The sequence below is a fragment of the Peromyscus leucopus genome, chromosome 7 (assembly GCF_004664715.2).
Source record: "Peromyscus leucopus breed LL Stock chromosome 7, UCI_PerLeu_2.1, whole genome shotgun sequence".
Lineage (NCBI taxonomy): Eukaryota > Metazoa > Chordata > Mammalia > Rodentia > Cricetidae > Peromyscus > Peromyscus leucopus.
Genome location: NC_051069.1, coordinates 13,281,556 through 13,306,007, shown reverse-complemented (window position 1 = coordinate 13,306,007; position 24,452 = coordinate 13,281,556). Strand labels below are relative to the sequence as shown.

At 50.6% G+C, this 24,452-nt stretch overlaps 1 protein-coding gene across 3 annotated transcripts in view; it reads left to right on the top strand.

Moving 5' to 3' along the window:
* The window catches only part of Gramd2a (GRAM domain containing 2A), a 37,950-nt gene that overhangs the window by 8,339 nt on the left and 5,159 nt on the right, over positions 1–24,452 (top strand). Inside the window, exons 1-9 of one of the 3 annotated variants that reach the window (XM_028892525.2) lie at positions 7,662–7,879; positions 18,796–18,888; positions 20,059–20,116; positions 20,463–20,538; positions 21,108–21,211; positions 21,897–21,995; positions 22,257–22,328; positions 22,793–22,855; positions 24,273–24,417. In XM_028892525.2, coding sequence (XP_028748358.2) covers positions 18,806–18,888; positions 20,059–20,116; positions 20,463–20,538; positions 21,108–21,211; positions 21,897–21,995; positions 22,257–22,328; positions 22,793–22,855; positions 24,273–24,417 — 700 coding nt within the window. In that variant the 5' untranslated portion in view covers positions 7,662–7,879; positions 18,796–18,805. Of the gene's footprint in view, positions 1–7,661; positions 7,880–18,386; positions 18,889–20,058; positions 20,117–20,462; positions 20,539–21,107; positions 21,212–21,896; positions 21,996–22,256; positions 22,329–22,792; positions 22,856–24,272; positions 24,418–24,452 lie in introns of those variants that run through there. The other 2 variants (XM_028892527.2, XM_028892526.2) reach the window with 2 other exon arrangements.

Here is a 24,452-nt window from a genome sequence, read left to right as displayed (position 1 = left end):
AATATTTTCATTATATACTTGGTTTTCTTACATCCAAAGATCATTCGCTGGACTCTCTGTGTCCCATTGATCTACTAATCTATTAATCTTGTAAGCCAGTAATACCTCTGTAATTTCTTCTTGTATTTGGTTGGGTAAAGTTTCCACATTTTCTTTTCAAAAAAAATTCTATTCTCATGCATATAGTCTTCCAGATCAAATATAATGTAGGGCCATTTAGAGTTAACTTACCAAGTATTCATCTCTCCATCCACCCTCCCCTTATGTAACCTAGGCTGACCTCCAACCCAGTATCCTCCTGCCTCAGACTCATGAATGCTGTGATTCCAGGTGGACTACTACACCCACACCCAGCTAAACTACAGATTTTTGTGTTGATTTTGTAACAGTTAGAATAGTAGGGGTTGGGGATTTAGCTCAGTGGTAGAGAGCTTGCCTAGCAAGTGCATGCAAGGCCCTGGGTTTGGTCCTCAGCTCTGGAAAAAAAGAAAAAAAGAAAAAAAGAAAAAAAAAAGAATAGTAATGAACTACCCCCTTCCCCGGGTTTTTCAAAACAGGGTTTCTCTGTGTAGCTTCGGAGCCTGTCCTGGAACTCACTTTGTAAACCAGGCTGGCCTCGAACTCACAGAGATCCACCTGGCTCTGCTTCCCGAGTGCTGGGATTAAAGATGTGTGCCACCAGCCGGGCGTTGGTGGCGCACGCCTTTAATCCCAGCACTCGGGAGGCAGAGCCAGGCGGATCTCTGTGAGTTCGAGGCCAGCCTGGGCTACCAAGTGAGCTCCAGGAAAGGCGCAAAGCTACACAGAGAAACCCTGTCTCGAAAAACCAAAAAAAAAAAAAAAAAAAAAAAAGATGTGTGCCACCACCAACTGGCAGTAATGAACTCTTAGGGTTGGGGATGTAGTTGGATGGGATGGTAGAATCCTTCCGTAGTATGCGTGAGGCATCCCCAATGGGCCGGGGGCATCTCATATGGTATTAGTTGTGTCTATCTGCCAGCACAGTGTCCAACAGAAAAACACTAAAGCCACTTTCTTTCTTTCCATCCTTTTTTAAAAAAAGAGATTTATCTATTTATTCAGTGTGTGTGTGTGTGTGTGTGTGTGTGTGTGTGTGTGTGTGCATGCACACATGTGCAGGTGCTCTCAAAGACTAGAAGATGGCGTCAGGGCATCAGATTCACGTGGAGCTGGAGTTATGAGTGGTTGTGAGTTCCCTGATGTGGGTGTTGGGACCCGAACTCAGGTCCTCTGCAAGAAGAGGCCATGTTCTTATCTACCGAGCCATTTCTCCAGCTCCTAAAGCCACTTTCTTATGGTTTATCAAGTAGTTATGCGTGGTCAGGGTATTACAGTTTCTCTCTGCCCGGCAATCTTTTTCTTTTCGTTTTCTTTTTGTTTTTTCGACACAGAGTTTCTCTGTGTCACCCTGGCGGTCCTGGAACTCACTCTGTAGACTAGGCTGGCCTTGAACTCAAGAGTACTGGGATTAAAAGCTTGTACCACCACCACCACCACCATCACCACGGGGCAACAGTGGTTTCTTTCAAATACATAAATCTGTATTTTTCTCACCTTTTTACAATGGCTACAACCTCCATGTGTTGAATAACAGGAGAAAGAGAGCTGGCACTCCCTAGCGGTTTTAGTCATTTACGCAGTCTGTGATGCTCCCCGAGGACCCAGAAAGCTGCTCAAGACTGGATCATCAGTCAGGAATCTGCCCGGGGAGCCACGTTGGCGAGAGCCTGCAGCAGGGTGCGGACTCTAGCCCCGCCAGGGGTGTGCACAGCCGCGGCCAGCTGCCAGCTCTGGTGCTGGGCACAGCTCCAGGAGCCAGGCACGGATGGGGTGCAGGCTCAGCATCCCAGGAAGCCGGTTGGTGGGGGCGCTGCTCCTGTCCTCACGTCAGGTCTCCCGATCTGCGCTAAGCGCTACCTTTGGGCCAACGCACCAGCTCGACTCACCAGCTGGCAGAAGGCTGGGCCTCGCCACGCTGACGTGATCAGTGTCGCTGCAGGCGCCGCCTTGGGAACCACTAAGTGTGGTACTGGAATTCTGGGTGTGGCTGCCACTAGGGACCGGAGGGACCTTGGTTTTCCCAGCTCTTTCTAGGGCAGGTTTAGAAAATAGCCTTGCAGTTGGTGCGTCCTTGGGGTGGAGGAGAGTGGCCGGAGAGTGGGGTGATGTGATAAGGCAGCGAGGCAGCACCTGATCTCCAAGGAACGCACTCAACTGCCCGGAGAGAAGCATGCAGTCCTACCCAACCCCAGCAACCACGTGGTCTCTTACTGGAAGTGGGGAGAGGCAGGCGAGCATCCCAGGCTGTGTGCTGAGTTGGCTGACGGCATAGTTTCCTCACATGTGGTCAGAGGCTCACTGTCACTCCTAGTCGCCAGTCTGGGAGGCAGGAAGGAGCCGGGCCCATGACAGCACCAAAGTGTCCTTGCTAAGGTTACCCGTCCATGTGTCCAAATTCAAGGTCTGTCCTTCACTCCTCCTTTTACTTACCTTCAGCAAACCTCGGCACTGTGTGCCCTGCTGCTTGCCCAGTCCTCCTTAGGAAATGCTTGTTTCCATGGCAATCTACAGACCTGGAATTTTTTTTTTTTCTTTTCTATGCCTTTCTTTTTTGGGGGAGGGGTTTCAAGACAAGATTTCCCTGTGTAGTTCTGTCTGTCCTGGAACTAACTCTGTAGACTTGGCTGACCTTGAACTCAGAGAGCCACCTGCCTCTGCCTCCCAGGTGCTGGGATTAAAGTTGGGCTCCACCACTGACCAGCTTTTTTTTTTCTTTTTCTATTTCTTAGGCCACTCTTTATAAGCTAATTTTGGGGGACTGCCCCTCTCTTTTTCTTCCATACATTCTTTAAGCCCTGGGTCTCTTCTCCCTCTGTCCTTCCCTCCTCATTTGCATTGAGATAGAATTCATATACCAATAAAATTCATGTTTGTTTGTTTTTATCCAGTGCTGGGGATGGAACCAGGATCTTATACATGCTAAGCACATGTATAAACAACTTGCTGCCTGTCTAATTCTGTGATGTTTATAATAGTCATACAGTTGAGTAACCAAGACCACTGCCTAATTCCAGAACATTTGCCCTGCACGGAAACTAAATGTACGATTAGACACCACTCCCCATTTGCCTTTTCCTTGCCCCCAAGGAACTACCAGTCTACTTTCTGTCTGTATAGATTTGCTAATTTTGTGTATTCCTTACATGGGTGTACATAGAGTAAGTGGTCTTCTGTGACTGGCTTCTTTCAGTTAACAATATTTTAAAGGTCCCTTCATGGGGGCTGGAGAGATGGCTCAATAATTAAGAGCAGCTAGGTTGGTTTCCCAGTCCTGCTTCAGGGACTCCCAGCTGCTGGTTACTCCAGCTCCAGGGGATCGGACATCCTCTTCTGGCCTCTGTAGGCACTACACTCAACGACCACTTCCTACTCCACCCCCCATGATTCTCGGCTCTCTCTCTCTCTCTCTCTCTCTCTCTCTCTCTCTCTCTCTCTCTCTCTCTCTCTCTGGCTTTTCTAGACAGAGTTTCTCTGTGTAACAGCCTTAGCTGTCCTGGAACTAGCTCTGTAGACCAGGCTAGACTTGGACTCACAGAAGTCTGCCTGCCTCTGCCTCCCCAGTGCTGGAAATAAAGGTGTGCCCCACCACCGCCCAGCTAATTCCTTTTTGTTTTTGTTTTTGGAGACAGGATTTCCTGGCTGTCCTGGTAGAGCAGGCTGGTCTTGAAGTCATAGAGATCTACCTACTTCTGCTGAATGCTAAGATTAAAGGAGTGTACTATCACCACTCAGCTAATTCTTTTTATTTTTTAACTTTTATGTATATTTTTTATGAGTTTGAGTGCTCTATCTGCATGTATGCCTGAATGCCAGAAGAGGGCATCAGACCACATTATAGATAGTTGTGAGCTGCCATGTGGTTGTATGGACTTGAACTCAGGAAGATCAGCCTATGCCCTTAACCACTGAGTCATCTCTCCAGCCTTTGGCTAATTCTCTTTTTTTTTTTTTTTTTTTTTTTTTTAAATCCATTCATGATTGGCATGTGTCAGTGGTTTTATTTTAATGGATGAAGAGAAATACTTTGTTTATTGCTGGGCATTTAGTCTGTTTGCACTTTTTGACTTTTCTGAATAAATGCTGCTGTGAGCATTCATGCATAGTATTTTGTGTGGACAAGCATTTCTATTTATTTGTTTTATTATTTTGAATTATGTGTCTGTGTCTGGGTGTGGGTATGTGCACGCTAAGTGCCCACAGAGGCCCAGAAGTGTCAGGTAACCCTGGAGCTGAACTTACAGATGGTTGTGAGCTGGGGAATGTGGGTAGTGGAAATTCAACGCTGGTCCCCTGGAAGAGCAGTACATGCTCTTAACTACTGAGCCATCTCTCCAGTATCTGGACATGCATTTTTTTTTTTGTTTGTTTTTGTTTTTGTTTTTTCGAGACAGGGTTTCTCTGTGTAGCTTTGCGCCTTTCCTGGAACTCGCTTTGGAGACCAGGCTGGCCTCGAACTCACAAAGATCCACCTGCCTCTGCCTCCCGAGTGCTGGGATTAAAGGCGTGTGCCACCACTGCCCGGCTTGGACATGCATTTTAAATTCTCTTTTCTATGTGCTAGGAGTGTTTGCTCAGCTCTATAGTAACTGCAGCAGTTTGAAGAATCACCAAGTTGTTTTCCAAAGCACTGGCCCCATTTCACATTCCTACCAAGTGGAGAGAAGGGTCCCAGTCTCTCCTCAGCCTCACCCACACCCGTCATTGATGACAGTCTTGGGGGAGTGTAGAGTATGCTTTGTGGTCATTGATGACAGTCTTGGGGGAGTGTAGAGTATGCTTTGTGGGGTTGATGCTCTTTCCTCATGACTAATGGTGTTTATGGCCTGTTTACGTACTTGCTGGACACCTAATATCTTCTTTTGAGAAATACTGATTCAAATATGTGCCACTTTTTTTTGTTTGTTTGTTTTTGTTTTTTTGAGGCAGGGTTTCTCTGTGTAGTTTTGGTGCCTGTCCTGGATCTCGCTCTGTAGACCAGGCTGGCCTCGAACTCACAGAGATCCACCTGGCTCTGCCTCCCGAGTGCTGGGATTAAAGGCATGTGCCGCCGCCGCCGCCGCCGCTGCCACCACCGCCGCCGCCGCCGCCACCACCACCCCGGAATGGCATGTGCCACTCTTTTATAGAGCTATTTGTCTTTTCATTGTTGAGTTGTCAGGGTTCTTTTTTAAATTGTTGAGCTTGTTGTGGTAGTATACTCACTCATTTAATCCCAGCACTCGGGCGGCAGAGGCAAGTGTATTTCTGTGAGTTCAAGGCCAGCCTGGGCTACAGAGTGAGTTCCAGGAAAGGTGCAAAGCGACACAGAGAAACCCTGTCTTGAAAAAACCTGGTCTTCATAGTGAGACCCTGCCTCAAAATGAATGAATGAATAAATATAAATGAATAAATTGTGATTCAAGAAATCCATATAACATAGCATCTTAATCATTTTAAAGATAAAGTTTAGTGTTAAGATCTAGCATGATGGCTCAGCAAGCCTGAAGACCAGAATGCAGTTCCTGGAAACCACACGGTAGAAAGAAAGAAGCAACCCTCTGAAGCTATGATCTGACCGCCACAGGCACACATACACCCACATCTATACACATACGTACTTTAATAAAAATACTTTTATTTAGCTGGGCGGTGGTGGCACACGCCTTTAATCCCAGCACTCAGGAGGCAGAGGCAGGTGGATCTCTGTGAGTTCGAGGCCAGCCTGGTCTACAGAGTGAGATCCAGGAAAGGCGCAAAGCGACACAGAGAAACCCTATCTTGAAAAACCAAAACCAAAAAAAAAAAAAAAAGATTTCTATTTAAAAAAGCAAAGTTGATAGTATCCTTCCTTTCATTTAAATCCCTTCTCTGGGTCCCCGTTGCTTGTAAGGGAGTAACTCCTGTCAGGACTCACATGCAGCTTTGGCCACCTCTCCCACCTCACGGCTCACCACTTTACTGTTCACCAGTACCCTCCAGACACAGGGCTTCTGTTATGTGCCTCATACAGTCCCAGACCTCTGGCCGCCCACCCTCTGGCCTCTCTAATAATCCCTGTGCAGCCACCAGTGAGCGTCCAGTGCAGCTCAGCTGCAGGGTCTCTGTTGCTTTAGGAGAGTCGTTCTTGCCCTCCACCAGTGAGCCCGGCCTCTCTGAGAGAATTTCTCCTGACCCCCTTGCTTTTCCTCAGCGCATACATTACAGAGTTGTAATTATGTACTGGTGTATGTCAGTCAGTCTTAGCCTCATTGTTTGCCTCCCTGGGCAGGCAGGCTGTTGCAGGTAGTGCCTGGCCTGCCTTCCTGAAGCACACAGCACTTACCCAGAGCTGAGGGAATAGCAAACATTTTCAGTTGGTATTTGTAGAAGGAAGGCAGGAGGGAGGGGAGCTGGCCGTCCTCGAGCATACTGCCAGCTCCTCCTGGGACAGGAGTCCTGACACAGAGGATGGGTGGCCGTCTGTAGGTCACCTAGCTTCCTGGCCTCTGCTTTTTACCTTCTGAGTGGAGACTTTCTTGTCCCAGAAAGCAACGGTGACTTTCTCAAAGCTCCCAACATAAGTTGGAGGGGCCTGCTTCCACCCCTAGCCAGTCTCTCAGGACCCTGGGGCCTCACTGTTGCCTCTGTTTCTAAGCAGAGTCTGGTGGGTCCACAGGGCCAGAGGGATTCTGAGGCGGGCATCCTCAGATGCTAGAGGGGGGGTCTGCTAGACAGTAGCCATGGGTAAACAGAGCTGACTTGTCCTCAGAGAGTGGCCACACCCCTGGCAGCCTGGGTTGGGGCATTTGTGTGGCCAAGGTTGTCTGTGTACCTCCCTTCAGAAGAGTGGCCACTTGGAGTACAGGGGTGTTCTGTTTCTGACTGAATGCGCGTCTGTTTTTAGACTTGAATGACCAGCTTCTTGTGTGGAGATGGCCACGTCCCAAGGGGCCTGCCAAGAAAAAGTGGTCTGTCATCAGGCCCAGGGGGGCCGGCTCGACAGATGCTGCCCCAGCTGTGGGCACCGCTGGCAAGGCTAGCAGCCAGCCGGGCAGTTTGTAGAACCCACTGCCTGCCCTGATGTGGCCCGGGCTCTGGGGGAAAGCCTGGGTGTCCTGGGAGGGGACATTCTGCATGTCTTTGAGCTCTGGGCAGGACAGGAGCGCCGATGGCTGTCCTCAGACTTCCAGCGGAGGGAGGAGCAGAGAGGATGGTGTCTGAGCACGACCGCTGGCTCTGGTGTAGTTGTATACCTCCTGGCCAGCAGGTGGGAGCCCTTTCCTGGTGCAGCCTAGGCACCAGAATGCCACCTCCTTCTGTGGGCTCCTGCTTTCTTGTGTTGTAGGCCAAAGACTGAGGCACGTGTGGCATGTGTGGAGTTTTGTGAGTGCATATGAGGCCCAGTTGTACCCCCACATTGTTCATCCCTGTGGGGAGGGAGCTGTACCTCTAGGTGCCCTTTAAGGGTGTGGTGGGACATGGGGCTACAGCTCTCAGTGCAGGTAAAGGATGGGAAGCCCAAAGGGCGGGGCTGTAGGTCCCCCCTCACTTCCCCAGCTGCACTTTGGCCTCGTTCAGATCATGACATAGCTCATAAGCAAGAGGATTTTCTGTCCTGTTTTGTAGAGAGAGGCACAGGCTCTGAAGGAGGTGACAGGATCACCAGAGGTTCAAGGTACAACCAGAAGCTGCTGTCACTCAGGGCTTGTGTTTGTGCCTTAAGAGACCTCTGTTTCCGAACAAACTGCACGCACAGAGGAATCCTTCATCTGGGATTATTACTGAGCACTTACTGTATGCATGAAACTGGACAAGTCCCTGGAGTGTGAGAAACTGAGTGGTAAGACTCTGCCTGGAGCTGGTTCTCTGGGCAGGCTGGGCAGCCTGGGGCGTTTTCTAGGTAGAGTGGAGGCTACGTCCATCCTTGGACACAGGTGCAGCTTCAGGGAGCAGAGATGCTGAGAACAAGGACAAGGGGATTCTGTCCTGGGCAGGAGCAGGCTGGCAGAGAATGGCCCAAGCAGAGCTGGGCGGGCAGCTTATCAGCACCCTCTTCCCAGAGCAAGACCAGCCGAACACCTTGCTGTGACCTCTGTCTCACAAGGAACAGCGTCCCTTTGGCAGGCTGAGAGCCCAGACTTGGGTTCGAAGGTCAGGAAACAGAAGAAAAAGGTTTAGAGCTAATTAATTAAGCAGTGAAGGGCTTGGGGGACAGGGCAGGTCTGGGCTGAGGCAAGAGACACAGGCAAATGTCTTGGCTGCCACGGTAGGAAGATGGAGTCAGCCTTGCTCTCCAAATCCGCTGGGCAGAAAGACATACGGGTCCCCTGTAGGGAAGAGGAACCTGCGCCTGTTACAACTCATTCTTGTTTAGCCGGTGTTCACCTCCCAGGTGGCTGAGCCTGCCTACACCTTCTCCTGAGCTGCTAGCTCTCCCAGCTTGTTTGGTGCTTTGAGTAAGCAGGAGAAGCTGAGCAGGCGGATCTCAGTGAGTTCGAGGCCAGCCTGTTCTACAAAGCAAGTTCAAGTTCCAGGATAGCCAGGGCTGTTACACAGAGAAATCCTGTCTCAAAGACAACACACACACACACACACACACACACACACACACACACACAGATTGAGGAATGTCTATCTAAGGAACTCCACTCCCCAGAACACACACACAGATTGAGGAATGTCTATCTAAGGAACTCCACTCCCCAGAAGAGCCTCTGGGTTATCCTCTCAGCTCCGGTACTTCTCTTTGGTTTCTTTCCAATCCTCTCTCCCGGGGTCTTTGCGGGGAGTTGTGGCCTCACTCTGCATCCAGGGAAAGCTGCAGGAGGCGAGGGATCTCAGGGCCCTGTGCTGTATTGAAAAGAGCACCATTAGCTGGGGCTGGGGCTCACTTGGTAGAGTGCTTGCCTAGCATGCATGAAGCCCTGGGTTCTCTCTCCAGCACCACATCAACTGGGTGTGGCCTGTAATCCCAGTCACTTGAGAGGGGGCAGGCAGGAGGATGGGAGTTCAAATTCAAGGTTGTCCTTGGCTACATAGTAAGTTGAGGCCACTTGAATAAATGATACCAGGAAGGGAGGGAGGGAGGGAGGGAGAAAGAAAGAATGGGAGGGAGGGAGGGAGGGAGGGAGGGAGGAAGGAAGGAAGGAAGGAAGGAAGGAAGGAAGGAAGGAAGGAAGGAAGGAAGAAAGGAAGGAAGGAAGGAAGGAAGATAGATGGACCACTGTCTAGACTGTAGTATGAAGCCGCTCTCCTATTCTCCAGGCACTCAGGAACGAGGGAGGAGCTTTAGCTTTGGCACTGGGCCTTGGGACTCTGCCTTCGCTCTTACAGGGCCAGAGATGGACTGAGGGTCAGGTGGTAGGCAACCTGAGCCGGACCTGCTTACTACCTTTTCCCATAGACCCTCCCAGGGGGAAACATGGCTCTCTGGGCTAAGGAAAGCTTGCCATCGTTTGAAGTGTACGTGGTTCTGTCCTTTCCTCTTTCTGGCCCTCAAGACTCATGCAGGTGTGGCTGTGGCCGAGAGTTAGTTGTTAGACACCCCATGGCAGTCCAGCCCTGGATGGGCAGGTCACAGAACCCAGCTGCTCCCCATTCTCCAGCCATGGAATGCAGGCAGCCCCACTTACCCCATTGATGTTCTAACCGATTATCTAATCTCTGTGCCTGGTGCATGGTTTGGGGGCAAACCTGGCCTGGAGGTTTCCTGTCTGGCTGCCAGCACCACACACTGCAAGCAGAATTGGAAGTCAGCGGACAGCCAAGGGGAGCAGACCCCCTCTGCTCTCTCCGGCACTGGAGGTCGGGCTGTGCCACGCCCCCCCCCATACTCTGCTGTCCCTTGCTTAGCTCTAGACCTTCCTCCGGGAGCATTTGCACAGCTTGTGCCAGCTCTTCACCCCCCCCCCATCTTCTGTTTCTCAGCTTGGACTCATTAGAAAGGGAATCTGCTGGGCTAGCTACCGCTCTACTCTTGGGAGGCTCCCGGCCAAGGGCAGATGGCGTAGCTTGGACCTGGAGTATACATGTGGTTCTGGCTGCTCTGGTGTGATCTTTCCACAGTCTCTGGATGAAGAGCCTCTCTGCCTGCCACATGCCCCTTTCATCTAAGCGCATTGCTAGTCTCGGTGGCCTCCGACTCTTCTCTGGGCAGGGACTGTGACTGATCTGACAAGTGCAGCTCCTTTTTGAGCCATTTTTCCTGGGATGCTGAGATGGGGCAATAAGATCGGGACCTAGCAGGTGACCTCCAATTTACTAGTCCTGCCCCATTGTACCAGTATGAGTTTCAGCTGTGGGATTCTCCTGTCCCTCTTCCTAGTTAGCAAAAGGGCACGGCCATTTTCTCAATACAACATGTCTGCTAGGTGTGGCCTCAAGGTAGCAACTACAGAATTATTTTTTGCTCAAGAAAGAAATTCTCCTTTATCCTCAGCATATTAGTGGCTCACCCCTGCTCCAACATGTTGTCCTGTTTGTCCCCAGGGGGGCTCTTGCCAGCCAGTTTCTGGGTTGTGTGGAAGGACTCTGGCTTTGAGAAAACACAGGAAGATTCCCCAGGAAGGACACAGTGTGGTTCGAGCTAGCTTGTGCCACATGGGAAAGCCAACCTGCCACTTCCTTGGCAGAGCATAGGAAATGGGCTGCGTGACCTTAGCAAGCAAGAGGAATCTCTAGTGACATGGGGGCCACCCGGTCTGGCTACAGTGTGCCTAAAACTTGATATGGTCAGGACCTTAGGAGGCTGGCCTTGGGAAGAAGGAGGCATGTTCTTCCCTGTGGGCCATAGAGAAATGTGGGCAGAGTTCTTCCGGTGGCTTCTTAACTCTGCCTGCAGGTTTCAATTTACCTTTGAACTTTTAAAAGCCAGACTCTAGTCGGGCGGTGGTGGCGCACGCCTTTAATCCCAGCACTCGGGAGGCAGAGCCAGGCACATCTTTGTGAATTTGAGGCCAACCTGGTCTACAGAGTGAGGTCCAGGACAGGCACCAAACTACACAGAGAAACCCTGTCTCGAAAAACCAAAAAAAAAAAAAAAAAAAAAAAAGCCAGACACTGAGCATACACCTGCCTTGTGACCCAGCAATGCCGGTGCTGAGTGTTTACCCACAGGAGTGAATACTTGTGTTCACAAGGCTGCCCCTAGAGCTTTTTCATCGCTTTCGTAACAAGCCAAACCTGGAGCTGCCCAAGCCTGTCATTAGTAAGGAAAGCAATAAATTATAGCATAGCCACACAAAGGAATTGCTAGTGAAAATGCAGTTTACAAATATAACACAGCATGCTCTAGGCTTGTAACTCATTTGGAAGAGTGCTAGCCTAACATGCACAAGATCTTGTGTTCAATCCCTAAGAGTGCATAAACTGGGCATGATGGCATAGACCTGTAATCCCAGCATGTGGGAGATGGAGGCAGGAGGATCAGCAATTCAAGGTCATCCTCAGCTATTTAGCGAGTTCCAAGTCAGCCTTGGCTATACAAAACTGTGTCTCAAAAAACCAAGTCCTAAACAGATATGCATACAGCACTGTGGATGTGCCTTTGAGTCTTCCCTATGCACTGTGAGATGGATGATGGGATCGCATGCTTACAGAGAGGAAGCAGTCTGCTGTCAGATGTCAGGGTAATGGTTCTCCTTGGGATGGTGGGGGCGAAACTAGAAGGAGCAAGAAGGGTTGTGAGGGTTGGTTTCTGGGTGTGTGTTTCTGAAGTGTGATGAACTGCTTTGCAGTTAATCCCAGTACCCAGGAGGCAGAGGCAGGTGGATCTCTGTGAATTCAAGGCCAGCCTGATTTACATAGTGAGTTCCAGGACAGCCAGGGTTATGTAAAGAGGTCCTGTCTTAAAAAAATATATATTAAAGGAAAAGAAAGAAGAGTGTTGGACTGTACACCTCCTTGCATACAGTTCCTTTGCAATGTGTAGTTTATTCTCCAGGCTGGGCAGCGGTGGTACACACCTTTAATCCCAGCACTTGGGAGGCAGAGTCAGGCGGATCTCTGTGAGTTCGAGGACAGGCACCAAAACTACACGGAGAAACCCTGTCTCGGTCTCGGAGAAACCAAAAAAAAAAGAAAAAAAAATTATACTTCAATATCAACCTAAAAATAGCCATTTAAGTATAACTCTTAGACTCTGATGTAACTGCTCTTAAACATGGCTTAGGCAGTCCCTCTCCTTTCTTTTGCTTTTGTGTGTGCCTGTGCCATGTGTATGACATGTGTGTACACTTTGTGTGAGCGCACACATACATGGACGTCAGAAGACAGGTTCCGAGTCAGCGCTGTCCTTCCGGCTTGTTTGAGGCAGGCTCTTCTGTCTCTTCTGTTGTGGGTCACTGCTGTCGTAAGCCAGGCTAGCTGGCCCTCCAGTGTCAGGATTCTCCTGTCTCAGCTTCTCAGAGCACTGGAGTTACTGTGAGCTCTGCTTGGGTCCTGAGGACTCGAACTTAGATCCCCATGCTTGCGTGGCAAACACTTTACTCACTGGGCTATTGCCTCACAGGCATTTTTTAAATTATTCTTATTTAAGTTTTTTTTCCCTCTGTGTATCCCTGGCTGTCCTGGAACTCTCTATGTAGACCAGGCTGGCCTTGAGTTCATTGCTGAGATTAAAGGTGTTTGTCACCACTGCCTGGCCTTCCCAGGCATTTTTATTTTTTGAGATATAGCATAGGCTATCCTTAAACTCACTATATATTGTAGGATGGCCTTGAACTCACCACCCTCCTGCCTTAGCCTCTCAAGTACAGGAATTATGAACCTGTACCACCACAGCATTTTGGTTTTTTTCTCATTCTAAAGCCCTGCTGGTGAGTCTAATGTGAATCCAATTAGTAGATAATCGTGCTAACAGGAGGGTGTTAGGTGGGAGGTGAGCTGAGACATGAAGGTGGGGTGGGGAGGTCATCAAGGCAGAACCTCAAGCCCAGGATGCTGAGCCTTGACTTTTGAGGTTCTATCTAGGCCGGAAGTCCTCCCAGCTTCCTGTCCCCTGTCACTGCTTCCATGACTTTTGGATTTGTCCTGTCAGGAGCCTGCATGGTGATGTGGCCTTTGAGGAGAACAGTATTGTTGGCACCTCTCTCCTTGGAGACCACAGAGGCTTAGTGTCTTGGCTGGCTACAGAGGTGGTACTGGCACTGAGCCTGGCTTTGAGAAGAGTTGGCAGGGCCCACAGCGAGCTCTAGTATCTCAGAAGTCCACAAGAAGTCATACTCTGGGTGGGAGAGGATGGTCCTTCCTAGGGAGAAGTCATCCAAGGGTCCATCCACTCCACTGGGATCTGTGGGGAAGGCCCCACCGGTGACCACACCAGCCCTGCTGGTTCAGGGGGGCAGGGCCTGGCTGAGATCTCAGCTTCGGCATCAACCGTAGGCATGGCTGCTGCCAGAGGCTCGGATGAGACCTGGAGGGAGCTCTGCCCTGACGTTCGGAAGAACCAGGGCAGGAAGGGGCTGGTAAACTTGGGGGATCGTTGCCTGGGCACAGACGGCTCGGAGAAGTGCAGCCTCGTTCATTGGAGGCTGCAGGGTGCGCCTGTGCTTTCAACCCAGTAGATTTCCCATGCTGCCTTGGGATGGTCCTCCTCTTCCTCCTCCTCCTCTCCTCCTCTTCCAACTTGTCCGTCTCCTTTTTCTCTTCCTCCACCTCCTCTCCTCTTTATGCCCTCTCCTCCTCTCCTTTTTCCTTCTTTTTTAGAGATACTATCTCATGTCCTGGCTGGCCTGGACCTCAGATGTAGCCAAGGATGACCCTGAACCCTGATCCTGATGCCCCCACTTCCCAAGTGCTGGGATTGCAGGCATGCGCTCCCTATCTGGCTGTCTAGTTCTCTTCGTGCTTCCTTGTGCCTTCTGTGTCCCTCTTGATCAGTCAGGCAAGGTAGGCTGAGTGACTCCTGGTGCGAGGCCAAGACTGTCTGCCTCCCCCACGGGCCAGGGCTCCTGGAAGGAAGGATCCAGCCATGGGTGACCTTGTCAGCTCCTGTCCACCCCTTGTCTTCCTTGCCCACGAGGCGTCACTCACTTTCTGACTTATTCTTACTGCTTTTTCCTCTTCTCTCTCCCCCCCCCCTTTTTTGGTGTCAAGAAGCATTTATCTTCTCTCTCTATCTGTCTCTCTCCCTCCCCACTTCCTCCCTTTGGCAAACACTGAATGCTGATGTGTGCCGGGATGCAGACATACGTGGGTTGGAGCTCAGAGTCCACTGAGGAAGGAAGACATGTAAACAGAACAGCAAAAGAAGGGGTGAGGAGCACAGAGGGAGAGAGGGAGGGAGCCAGAGAGGGAAATGGGAATGTTCTACACAGGGGAGGCATTTGAACTGACAGTTCAAAGAAGACCCAGACCTCCCCAGGTAGACAAGCCCAGGGAAGGGGTTCCTCGGTGAGGGGCTGCTGTGGTGAAGAAAGTGGGGGCACTCAGCTGAGCTTCACGGGGTACAGTAGCAAGGTGTGAGGGTGGAAAGAGGAGCAGGGCTGGACATGGTGGCAGACTTCAATCCAGAACTGGGGGGGGGGGGGGCAGAAACAGGTGGGTCTCTCTGAGATCCAGCTTGGTCTCCATAGTGTGTCAGTTCCATACCAGCCAGGGCTCCACAGTGAGACCCTGTCAAGAAACAACTAAACAAAAAAGAAGCAGGGAGATTAGGCGTGGCAGGCACGGAGCGGGGGGTGGGGGGTGGGGGGTGGGGTGGGGTGGGGGAGTGGGAGCAGGGACCAGAGACTGCAGGGCATTCCGCAGAGAAAGGCAAGGGCAGAGCTGGGTTGCAGATGACTGTGAATGTAGGAGAGAGAGTGTGTGAGGACATGGCTGGGGCAGGTGTGGCTAGGAGAGGATGCCAGAATCCAAGAAAAAAAAGACAGTAGTGGCCCCGGCTTGTGTGCTCTAGCTATAGCGGAGAAACAGATATTTCGATGAGGCATGTCAGGCTCCGAGGACTGTATGGGGCGGAGAGAATGACTTGAGATTCTGGCCGGGGGTCACTGTGGAGGGTGGAGCCTTTCATGGATACTGGGTGCTTAGAGAGAAGCAGTCTTGGGATGGGGAACAGGTGGTTCTGAGCTCACCCTGATAGACTCCTCCGAATGCCAGAGCTGAAGTTGGGGTGGGTGGTGGGTAATGAGTTGGGAGATTTGGGAGTATCTGTCTGGAGATGGCATCGACTCGTGGGGCCTGTCTGGGATGTCTGTGGGAGGCAGCTAGACTTGTACCCCTGCTTCCGACTCACCTGCCGCCCTTTCCTCTTATACACCACCTCTCTGGACATCTCCCTTTGCTGCCGCCCAGCTCACCCTGTTGCCCTAGGCCAAACCCCAGCTCAGCAGCAGCGATAACTTCAGGAAGGTTCCTGGAAGGAAGGAAGGAAGGAAGGAAGGAAGGAAGGAAGGAAGGAAGGAAGGAAGGAGGAGGAAGGAAGGAAGGAAGGAAGGAAGGAAGGAAGGAAGGAGTGAGTGGGCAGGAGTCCTGCCCCTGCCAGAGAGGCTCCAGATCCCTGCTGGAGCCTCCTCTAGGCTTGCCTGCCCTTAGACCCAGCTCAGCTCAGGAGAGGAGCTTGCTTGAGGATTCCAATCTTTGATCCTCCCTTTACTGTGGAAAGATGTTGCTGTTTCCCTGTTCCATCCCTTTCATGGCAGTAGTTATTGTGGTTTATACAGATTTGGGGCCGGAGAGATGGCTCAGTGGTTAAGAGCATATGTTGCCCTTGCAGAGGACCTGGGTTTGGTCCCCAGCACTCACATCAAACAGCTCACATCCACCTATAACTCCAGATCCAGGAGATCAACATCTCAGGCTGCTGAGAGCTCTGCACTAGTGCACAGACCATACAGGCGTACACAGATCCACACAAAATAAAAATACATTTTTAAAATCTAAAAAAAAATTACAGATCTCAGTATCCTAGACCCTGATATTAACTCCATTGTGTGAACACAGGGACAGGTTGGGGCTAAGGGTTGTGGATATGACTTATGACCCTTGGGTTATGAGAAACTGCTCTCAGGAAAAATCGGTGGCAGGGGGATGGATGTCATTTGCCTGCAGAGTCAAGTAGAGGGCTGAGCTCCATGCTCTTAAAGTTCCCCTATGGCCCTCTGGGTCAAATCCAGGTAGTTATCAGATGCCCCATGGCCTGGCAGGTTCTAATGTGAGGACTAGGTAACCACCCAGCCCAAAGGTCTTCATATGGCTTGCTTGCTAGTATTTCTTTCTTTCTTTTTTTATTTTTCTTTTTTGAGACAGGTTTTCTCTGTGTAGTTTTGGTTCCTGTCCTGGAACTTGCTTTGTAGATCAAGCTGGCCTCGAACTCACAGAGATCCACCTGCCTCTGCCTCCCGAGTGCTGGGATTAAAGGTGTGTGCCACCAAGCTTGGCTGCAATCTATTTATATAAAACATGAATTTATGCTTAAAATTAAAAAAATGGGTAAAGGACTCGAGTAGAGTGTTCCTTTTCTCCTCCTTCTCTTTCTCTTCTTTGAAACAGGTTCACATTACGGAGTCCAGGCTAACCTCAAATTCAAGACCTCCTCCATGCTACTCCAAGACAAGCACACTACCAACCAGTCCACATCCTCAGCTCTTTCTAGGGATTTGTTGTTTTGGGGGTGTTTTGAGACAGAGTTTCTCTGGACCCCTGGCTCTCCTGGAACTGCTCTGCAGACTAGGCCGGCCTCAAACTCTTAGAGACCTTCCTGCCTTTGACTCTCTGAGTGCTGGGATTAAAGGTGTGTGCCACCACCGCTCAGCAACTTTTAGGGAATTTTTAGTGGATGATTTCAGTCATTCATAAATGGTTTATATTTACCATATTCTCTACAGCAAACATAAAAAGTTAAGAGAAAACCCCTCTGTGAAGTGTGAAGTGATAAAACCAAACATATCCAGAAACTAACCTTAGGAGCCAGAGGGTCACATTGATAGTCTGGCACTTTCTTCAGTAAATCCAATCATGTGTCATTTAGCCACAAAGAAACCTTCTGAGAAATGTGTCATGAGTTGTGCACACATGGCGGAGTGTGCTTATAGGAACAAGACCGCGCTGACATCGCTGGGTGGTATAGTCTTAGGGAGCCATGTCATAGATGAGTTGCCCATCGTTGGCTCAAACAGCAGGCAGTGTATAACTGTGTATGATGACGTGTGTGTCAAACCCTATGTGAGGTCAAGGAGAGAGGTCACCAGGTCACACGTGACTAGGCTAATGGTATGAGTGAGGCTGCCTGGATCTTCACGATGTGACACTGGACAGGGTTAACTTTTTCTGATCTGTACGATGTTGTGGTTGGAAACTGGATAAACTCCAAGGGTCCTGGAAGAATTTGGGCCAAGTCTGTAATTCTGTCTTAAAGAAGACAAAGTGTATTGGTTTATTTGCATGTGCATGTGAAGGCACACGTGTGTTGCAGTTGTACATGCCCATGCGTGTACACACATGTAGGGGTTGAAGAACAACCTTGGATGGTATCCCTCTGGAGCTGACCTCCTTGTTTTTTTGAGACAGTCTCTCATTGGCCTGGAGCTGTCCCAGGAGATCTGGGGGGCTGCCCAGTGAGCCCACTGCCTGTCTCTGCCTCCCCAGTACTGGGATTACACCCTGTATGCTGTCATGCCTGGTATTTTTGTGTGATTCTGAGGATTGAATTGGGCTCTTTATGTTTGCAAGGAAGTACTTTGCAGACTGAGCTCTCTCCCCAGCCTGAAAAAGAGAATTTTGCCTTGGCCCAGTCACAGAACTGAGAGTAACTGAGCATTTGGGATTCTCTCGGCCTTATCTTTTTTATTCCCGTTATTTACATACAGAGGGACCAGCACCCAGGACCTTGTTACATATTCCAGACTTTGAACTGCCTGTCTTGACCCTGCTTCTTGGCCACCCCTCTTCCTTTGAGAACCCCTGAGCTCACTCAATTGGGGCTGTTCTGACATCTCAGGCTTTACTGATGCCCAGAGAAGCAGGAATTGGGGGTCCTAGTCTGTGGAGGTGGCAGGTGGAGGCGGGACCTTAGAGGCTACTGGGAAGCCCCACCTGCCCAGGGGAAGAACACCTCCTTCCTCCTGGGACATTTTTTAAATAGTTTGGCTGTCAAGGCTGAGGTACTCCCACTGTCTGAAGGTGATTGAGGCCACCACTTCCTAGTCTGGGGCAGTCCCACCCCTCCCAGATACACTCACTTGTAGGCCAACTGGAATCTTCTTTCCACATCTCTAACAACATTTGATAAAGGATCCTGTACACCGTGGCCTTTCCCAGAACCCGATAGTTTACAGTAACTGCTAGGGCACCTCAGAAACTTCTGCTTTCAGCAGGAACATGTCTGTGTCCGTCCTCCAGGGCGGGGCTGGAGGCCCAACTCTTCCTGGACTAGCAAGCAGTTGCCTGGAAGTTAAAACGAGGTGAATAGACTGACTTTTTTTTTTCTGGGCCAGGCATTAACCAAGCTTTAGGTTTCCAGGCAAGAAGCTGTGGGAGACACCTACCAGTAGACAAAATACAAATGAAGATGATATATTTTGACTTATCCAATTGGCAGAGGTGACTAGTGCTTGGATATGGGAAAATGAGTTCCCTCTCAGAAGGCTGGTCGCTGGGCTAATGGGTACGGCATTTGAAAGTGGCTTCAAATTATGACATCTTAAACTTTACCTTGTACATCAAGCAAGGGTAGGGGACAGAACAGCTGCCCTGGATGGCTAATAGGAAAAGATACCCCCAAGCTCCCCTTTCTAACATGGACACATTTACCTCTAGCAACCAACAAATGCATGGAAAGACAGCGCCTATGAAGAGCTCCGTGCCTTGCGCAGAGAAACCAGAAAAGGTCCAGGAACCCCCAGATGACAGGTAAGGACCCTTTTCGATCAGAGATAAACCCAGACTAGGAAGGATGGATGGGAATTATCAGGAGGTGACCTGCTAGTGAGGGGACCTTAAGGAACTGGAAAGATGCCTCTGTCATAAAACACTTGCCTTTCTAAGCGTGAGGACCCGAGTTCAATCCCCAGTGCCCTTGTGAAAAGAAATAGGCTGATTGTGGCGGTGTGTGCTTGTAATTCTGGCGCCAGGGAGGTAGAGACAGGAGGATCTACGAGGCTCACTGGACAGCTGCCAGTCTAGCCTAACTGGAGGGCTCCCGACTGATGAGAGACACTGCCTCAGAAGAGGTGGATGGCTTTCCTGAGGATGACTCTAAAGGTTGTCCTCTGGCCTATATGCACATGTGCGAATGCACACATTCACACTTGCACACGTACAAATATGAGAGGTATGTGTGTGGGGGGGAGCCTTAAGCCTGAGTCAGGCAAGACACCTTCTTAGCATGCCTTGTAGGCTGGGCAAAGCCTGCTGAGGCCTCTTCCTCCTACCCTTCCAGCTTGTCCCAGTACACTGGGACCTTGCAGGGGCCAGGCTTCTCAGGTTACCAGTCTCCTCCCTGCCCACCTGTCCTTGGGCCAACCTGGCCAGAGCAAAGCTTTGTATTTCAGCACGTTCTTTCCTGCTCAGTAGCCTCAGTCAGTTGGTTGAACGTGCTGAGTGCCTCCATGAGGACCTGCAGGCTGCCCAAGGAGGCTGCAGGGGGGAGCAGATCTGTCTGTATCATGGCCCTGGAGCTGTGAGTCTAATGCTTCCGTCTTGTACACCCCTAGACTGTGGTCCCTGGAGCCACACATTGCTTGTGTCTTTGCCTACTCCTTGGCTAGAGGAATCGGAGTGTCTTTGCTGCTCAGGGCTGAGCAGCCCCTCAGCATGTGGGAGACTGAGGCTCAGGCCAAGCATACCTTTGTGAGTGTGGCACTCAAATCTGCTTGGGAAGGAAGTCTCATGAGTGCCCTTCCCCAGAGATGAGCGGGGCGCTTACAGTTCTTGTCATTTTACCGAGTTTCTCAGAGAAGGGTTTAGTCTCCAATCTCTGCTCCAATCTTCTGGCTCAAAGCCAGGGCAGAGTTGGCACTGAGGATACATGGACAGGACTCAAAGGTTCCTTGTCCCTGGAATGGAATGTCTCCTTTGCAGTCTGCACTGGTCAGAAGGCTCGAAGGGTGAAGAGATAAAGAAGTATGGCCGGGAAGGGGTAAGTGTGTGGGATTGCCCAAATTTTTGGTCCCTTAGCCACCAGGCCTGTTAGCAGGAACCCAGGAGACCTGAGTGAGTGCCCTGACCTTGATGGGAATGGTGTGTCCCCTCTAGTCACTGGCTCCCTGTAAGAACTCAGCATTACCAGCAGATGAGCTAGGCTTGGGACTCAGCCCTTCACACCCTTGCTGCTTACCAGGGGGTCCCTGTGGCATTATCTCCTGGTGGCTGGAGCAGGGCCCTGTAGTGGTGGTGGGTGGATGGATGGATGGATGGATGGATGGATGGATGGATGGATGGATGGATGATGAATGGCCCCTCAGAGCCGGGTCTTATATTGGCAGGCACTAATGAGCAAATACAACCAGCAGTACCACAAGCTGTTTAAAGACATCCCCTTGGAGGAGATGGTTCTCAAAGGTGAGCTGCTTCCAGGGCACTGCTGGTGGGGACCCAGGCCCTCTACTTGGGATCCTTTATGCTTAATTTGCATGTGGGAACAATTTAGATGCAGTTGGCTCTTTTTTCTTCAAAAGTATGAGGAGACAGGGTGGTTTGGGATGCGCAGTTGAGTTATGCAGGTTTGCCTGAGGGAAGGTGAGATTGCCAGCTCTTTCTGTTCTGTTCTCACCAGTGACTCTTGTCCCCCGCCCAGGCCTCTCACTGAGCATGTAGGGACATTTGCACAAGCTAGACCCTCTTCTCAGGGCAGGGTAAAGCCTCTTCCTGAGCTAACAGAAATCCGGGGCTAGAGACCTGGACGGGAAGTTGCTCGGACCTCGTGAGTCCGAAAGAGGAAACAGGTAGCAGTCTGATGAGGTGGAATGGGATGCTCAGGATTCTCAGAGGACCCTTTGAGTGCCTGTGAGATAGATTGGAGGTGGGGACAGGATAGTCTGAGGACAGGGGAAAAGGTAAGAGGCTCCAGGCCCTGGGGCTTCTCTGGGTTAACCTTACTCACGGCTGTCTTTTCTCCTGTGACTGCCCAGTGTGTTCCTGTGCCCTCCAGAGAGACCTCCTTCTCCACGGGCGGCTCTATATCTCTCCCAACTGGCTTTGCTTCCATGCCAGCCTCTTCGGCAAGGATATCAAGGTAGCAATGAGTGTGGTGAGGGTCGCTATGACCCAGTAAGGCTCCTGTCCGGGACCAGGGGAGGGACAGTCTCCTGTCCTGTGGGCATGCCTGAAACCATGCATGTCATGCATGTGCTCAGTACAAGGTGAATGAAGCCTCTCACTGGCTGGATGAGGAGCATCGCGCTATCTCATTCTGTGTTCAGGGAAGTAGTTCTTCTTCTAAAACGCAGGCCCTTTCTTGATCCTACATCTGGCCTGAACAATTGACAGCTAAATTATACTGGCTTCAGGCGTCTCAGAAATTCTTTCAGGGTCAGAGTGCGGTGTCACTTTTAGGGGGAGTCACTAGTGTGACTAAGGGCCAGCTCAGGGGTCTCTGAGTAGAGTATAGGATTCAGCAGAACAACCGTCTTTGTTAGTCTTGGATAACGGGGATCGTGTGCAGCAGGGAATCTGAAGCAGCGTGTGTTATCAAGGCTGGGGCGTGGGGGTAAGGATAGTTGGAAGGGGACCCTGAAAGAGAGCGTGAAAGATCTAGATGCCCCCTGCTACCACACACACACACACACACACACACACACACACACACACGGCTTCTCCAGGGTGTGCATTCTCGGCTGAGTGCCAGCTATGTCTGTCCTTCGCTCCAGTGCAGCAAACCAAGGGGCTGAGAGAAGCACGCCTCTCTCTTCCTCTCTCAGGTAGCCATTCCTGTGGTATCTGTGCAACTGATCAAAAAACACAAGATGGCGCGGCTCCTTCCCAATGGACTGGCCATCACCACAAACACCAGCCAGAAGGTCTGTGAGTCTCCGGGCCAGCCACTTCTCCTATCCTTCTCCCCGTCATAGCTCCAGAAACTCACGGCCTGAGGCTGGCCTACTCCCAGAGGGTTACTTCTCCCTAACGGGTCAGAAGACCCTTTCCCAGGTGGAGGTCTTGGTGGTTCTCATGGCCCCATCCACCTCTGGGCTTGCCCCCCAATCCATGGACATGGCCTGCTAGTACAGCAAGAAGTCCCATCTCACCCTGGTCCTTTCTACTTTCTTTTCATGTCCCAGTATATCTTTGTGTCTCTGCTCTCCCGGGACAGTGTGTATGACATGCTGAGGAGTGTCTGCACTCACTTACAGGTATGGAACCCAGAGGCAAGGGTGACTGCACCTAGGTCTTGGGACAAGGCTGTTAGTGGAGATTAGCCTGTCTCTCTAACACAGGCAATGGGACAGAGAGGGGACTTACTGTCTGGGTCAATGCACCAGAGGCTGTACTTGAACTATGCATCACCGAGCATATCTTTTGGCCGGTCTTTGTGTGTCCTCACATGTACATTTGCCCTCACCTATGCCTCCTTAGTGTACAAATAGACAGGGGTGTATGGCTGCTTCTCAGTATACCCTCTGAACAAGGTGAGGAAGGGGAAGTAGGGAGGGGGTGGGGCATAGGAAATGAGCTGTCTGGGATTTGCTCCCCTACATTAGTACAAAACACCCCCAACCATCCACAGTGCACAAACTCTGACCTGGGCTTGGCCTGACGACACAGGTTTGTGAGGGCCTCCTCATGTTTAATCTTGCCTCTTCCCTTTCCTCCCCAGCCTTCCAGCAAGAAGAGTCTGAGCGTAAGGAAATTCCCCCAGGAAGCCAAGTGCGAGTCTCCGGTGAGCGTTGAGGCGGCTGGGAGTGAGGGCCTGAGAGGGAGCAGGGCTCTGAAACTTTAGGGCCACCATGTAGAAGTAGGACACAGGTTCTAGAGCCAGTGGCTACACTGTGTTACGGGTCGCCCAGACTGCATGCCATGCAGAGCACATGGGCCCTCAGCAGATCTGCCGACTCTGAACAGAAGTATACCCCCCAAACACTGGCTGAAGTGAGTCCCAAACCAAGTGGATGCAAAGCCAGGCATCCATCCTCTTTCTTTTCCCAGAGGAAGGGGGACTGTCAAAGCCACAGACATATCCTTAGACAGGAACTCCAAAGCCAGGGGCTGGGCAGGTGGCTCTGTGGTTAAGAGTGGTGGCTGCTCTGGCAGAGGACCCGAGTTCAAATCCCAGCACCTGTATGGTGGTTCACAACCATCTCTAACTCCAGTCCCAGGAAATCCAATGCCCTCTTCTGGCCTCTCCTGAGCTAGCTCAATACATGTGGTTACACAGACATATAAGCAGGCAAAACACACACACAACACACACACACACACAAAGTACATTGAAAGAAAAAAAAAAAAAAAAGAACCCCAGACTTACACTTTGCTGAGACTCCAGCAATTTCCTCCGGGAACTGAGGCCCTGCGCAGGACCATGAGCTCTGAGGGCAGAGATGAAGTGTCAGTGACCTCACAGAGGTTAGCGACTCCTCCGTAACTGAGTAACTCTGAAGCATCTTAGCTAATCACACAGCATACAGAATTCCATGCAAGGGGCAGAACCGTTGTCCCCTTTTGTATTGATAGGAACCATACGTCACCTCTGCCGTGGTCAGTGGCTCCTTCAGAGTTAGAATCTGGATTAAAAGAAGCCATCATCTGTACCGTCTGAGGCAGTGTTGAACTCAGATCTGAGCACGGACCGGGTTGTCTGAGCCACTGTGCTTCTTCACTGTGTTCTTCAGAGGGATTGTTTGCGGGGAGGGGGTTCACTTCCTTCAGTGGTTTAGCTACTGGTTAAGTTGCTCATGCTCATACAAGCAAGCAAATTAAACTCAGAGGGTCAAAACCAACAAAGCAGGGGGTGTGAAAGGAGGCGGGGACTAGACGTGAAGACAAAAAGGGTCAGCTGGGGTGAGAGGGATCGGTTATGATGCATTGTATATATGTATGAGATCATTTAAAATGGCATCGAATTCAACGAAACGTCTTTTCAGTAGTAATACTGAATGGTATAATTACAGTTAATAATACATAAAAGATGTTTTCTGACAGAGGGATGATACAGCCAGGGTGTATCCAGGTGAGAAGTGTTGTTGCTGTATTCCACTCCTGAATAGGCATCTGGATTGGTAATTTAAGCTGGAGAAAATCTTGATAACCCTGGAGCTAGCCTTAGGACAGAGGATACTCACCTTCTGTCTTCTCCACAGGAAGTCCTTGTCCCTGAGATGAAGTGGAGAAAAGTATGTCCAGCTTCCACATCCCTGTCACTCCCAGACGACATCTCTTGTGTCTCTCGGATCCCCACAGACTCCACAGATAGCTGCTTCTCCTCCAGGAAGCCTCCAGGGTCTGGTGAGTTCAGGATCCTGTTTGTGGCAATGACTGGA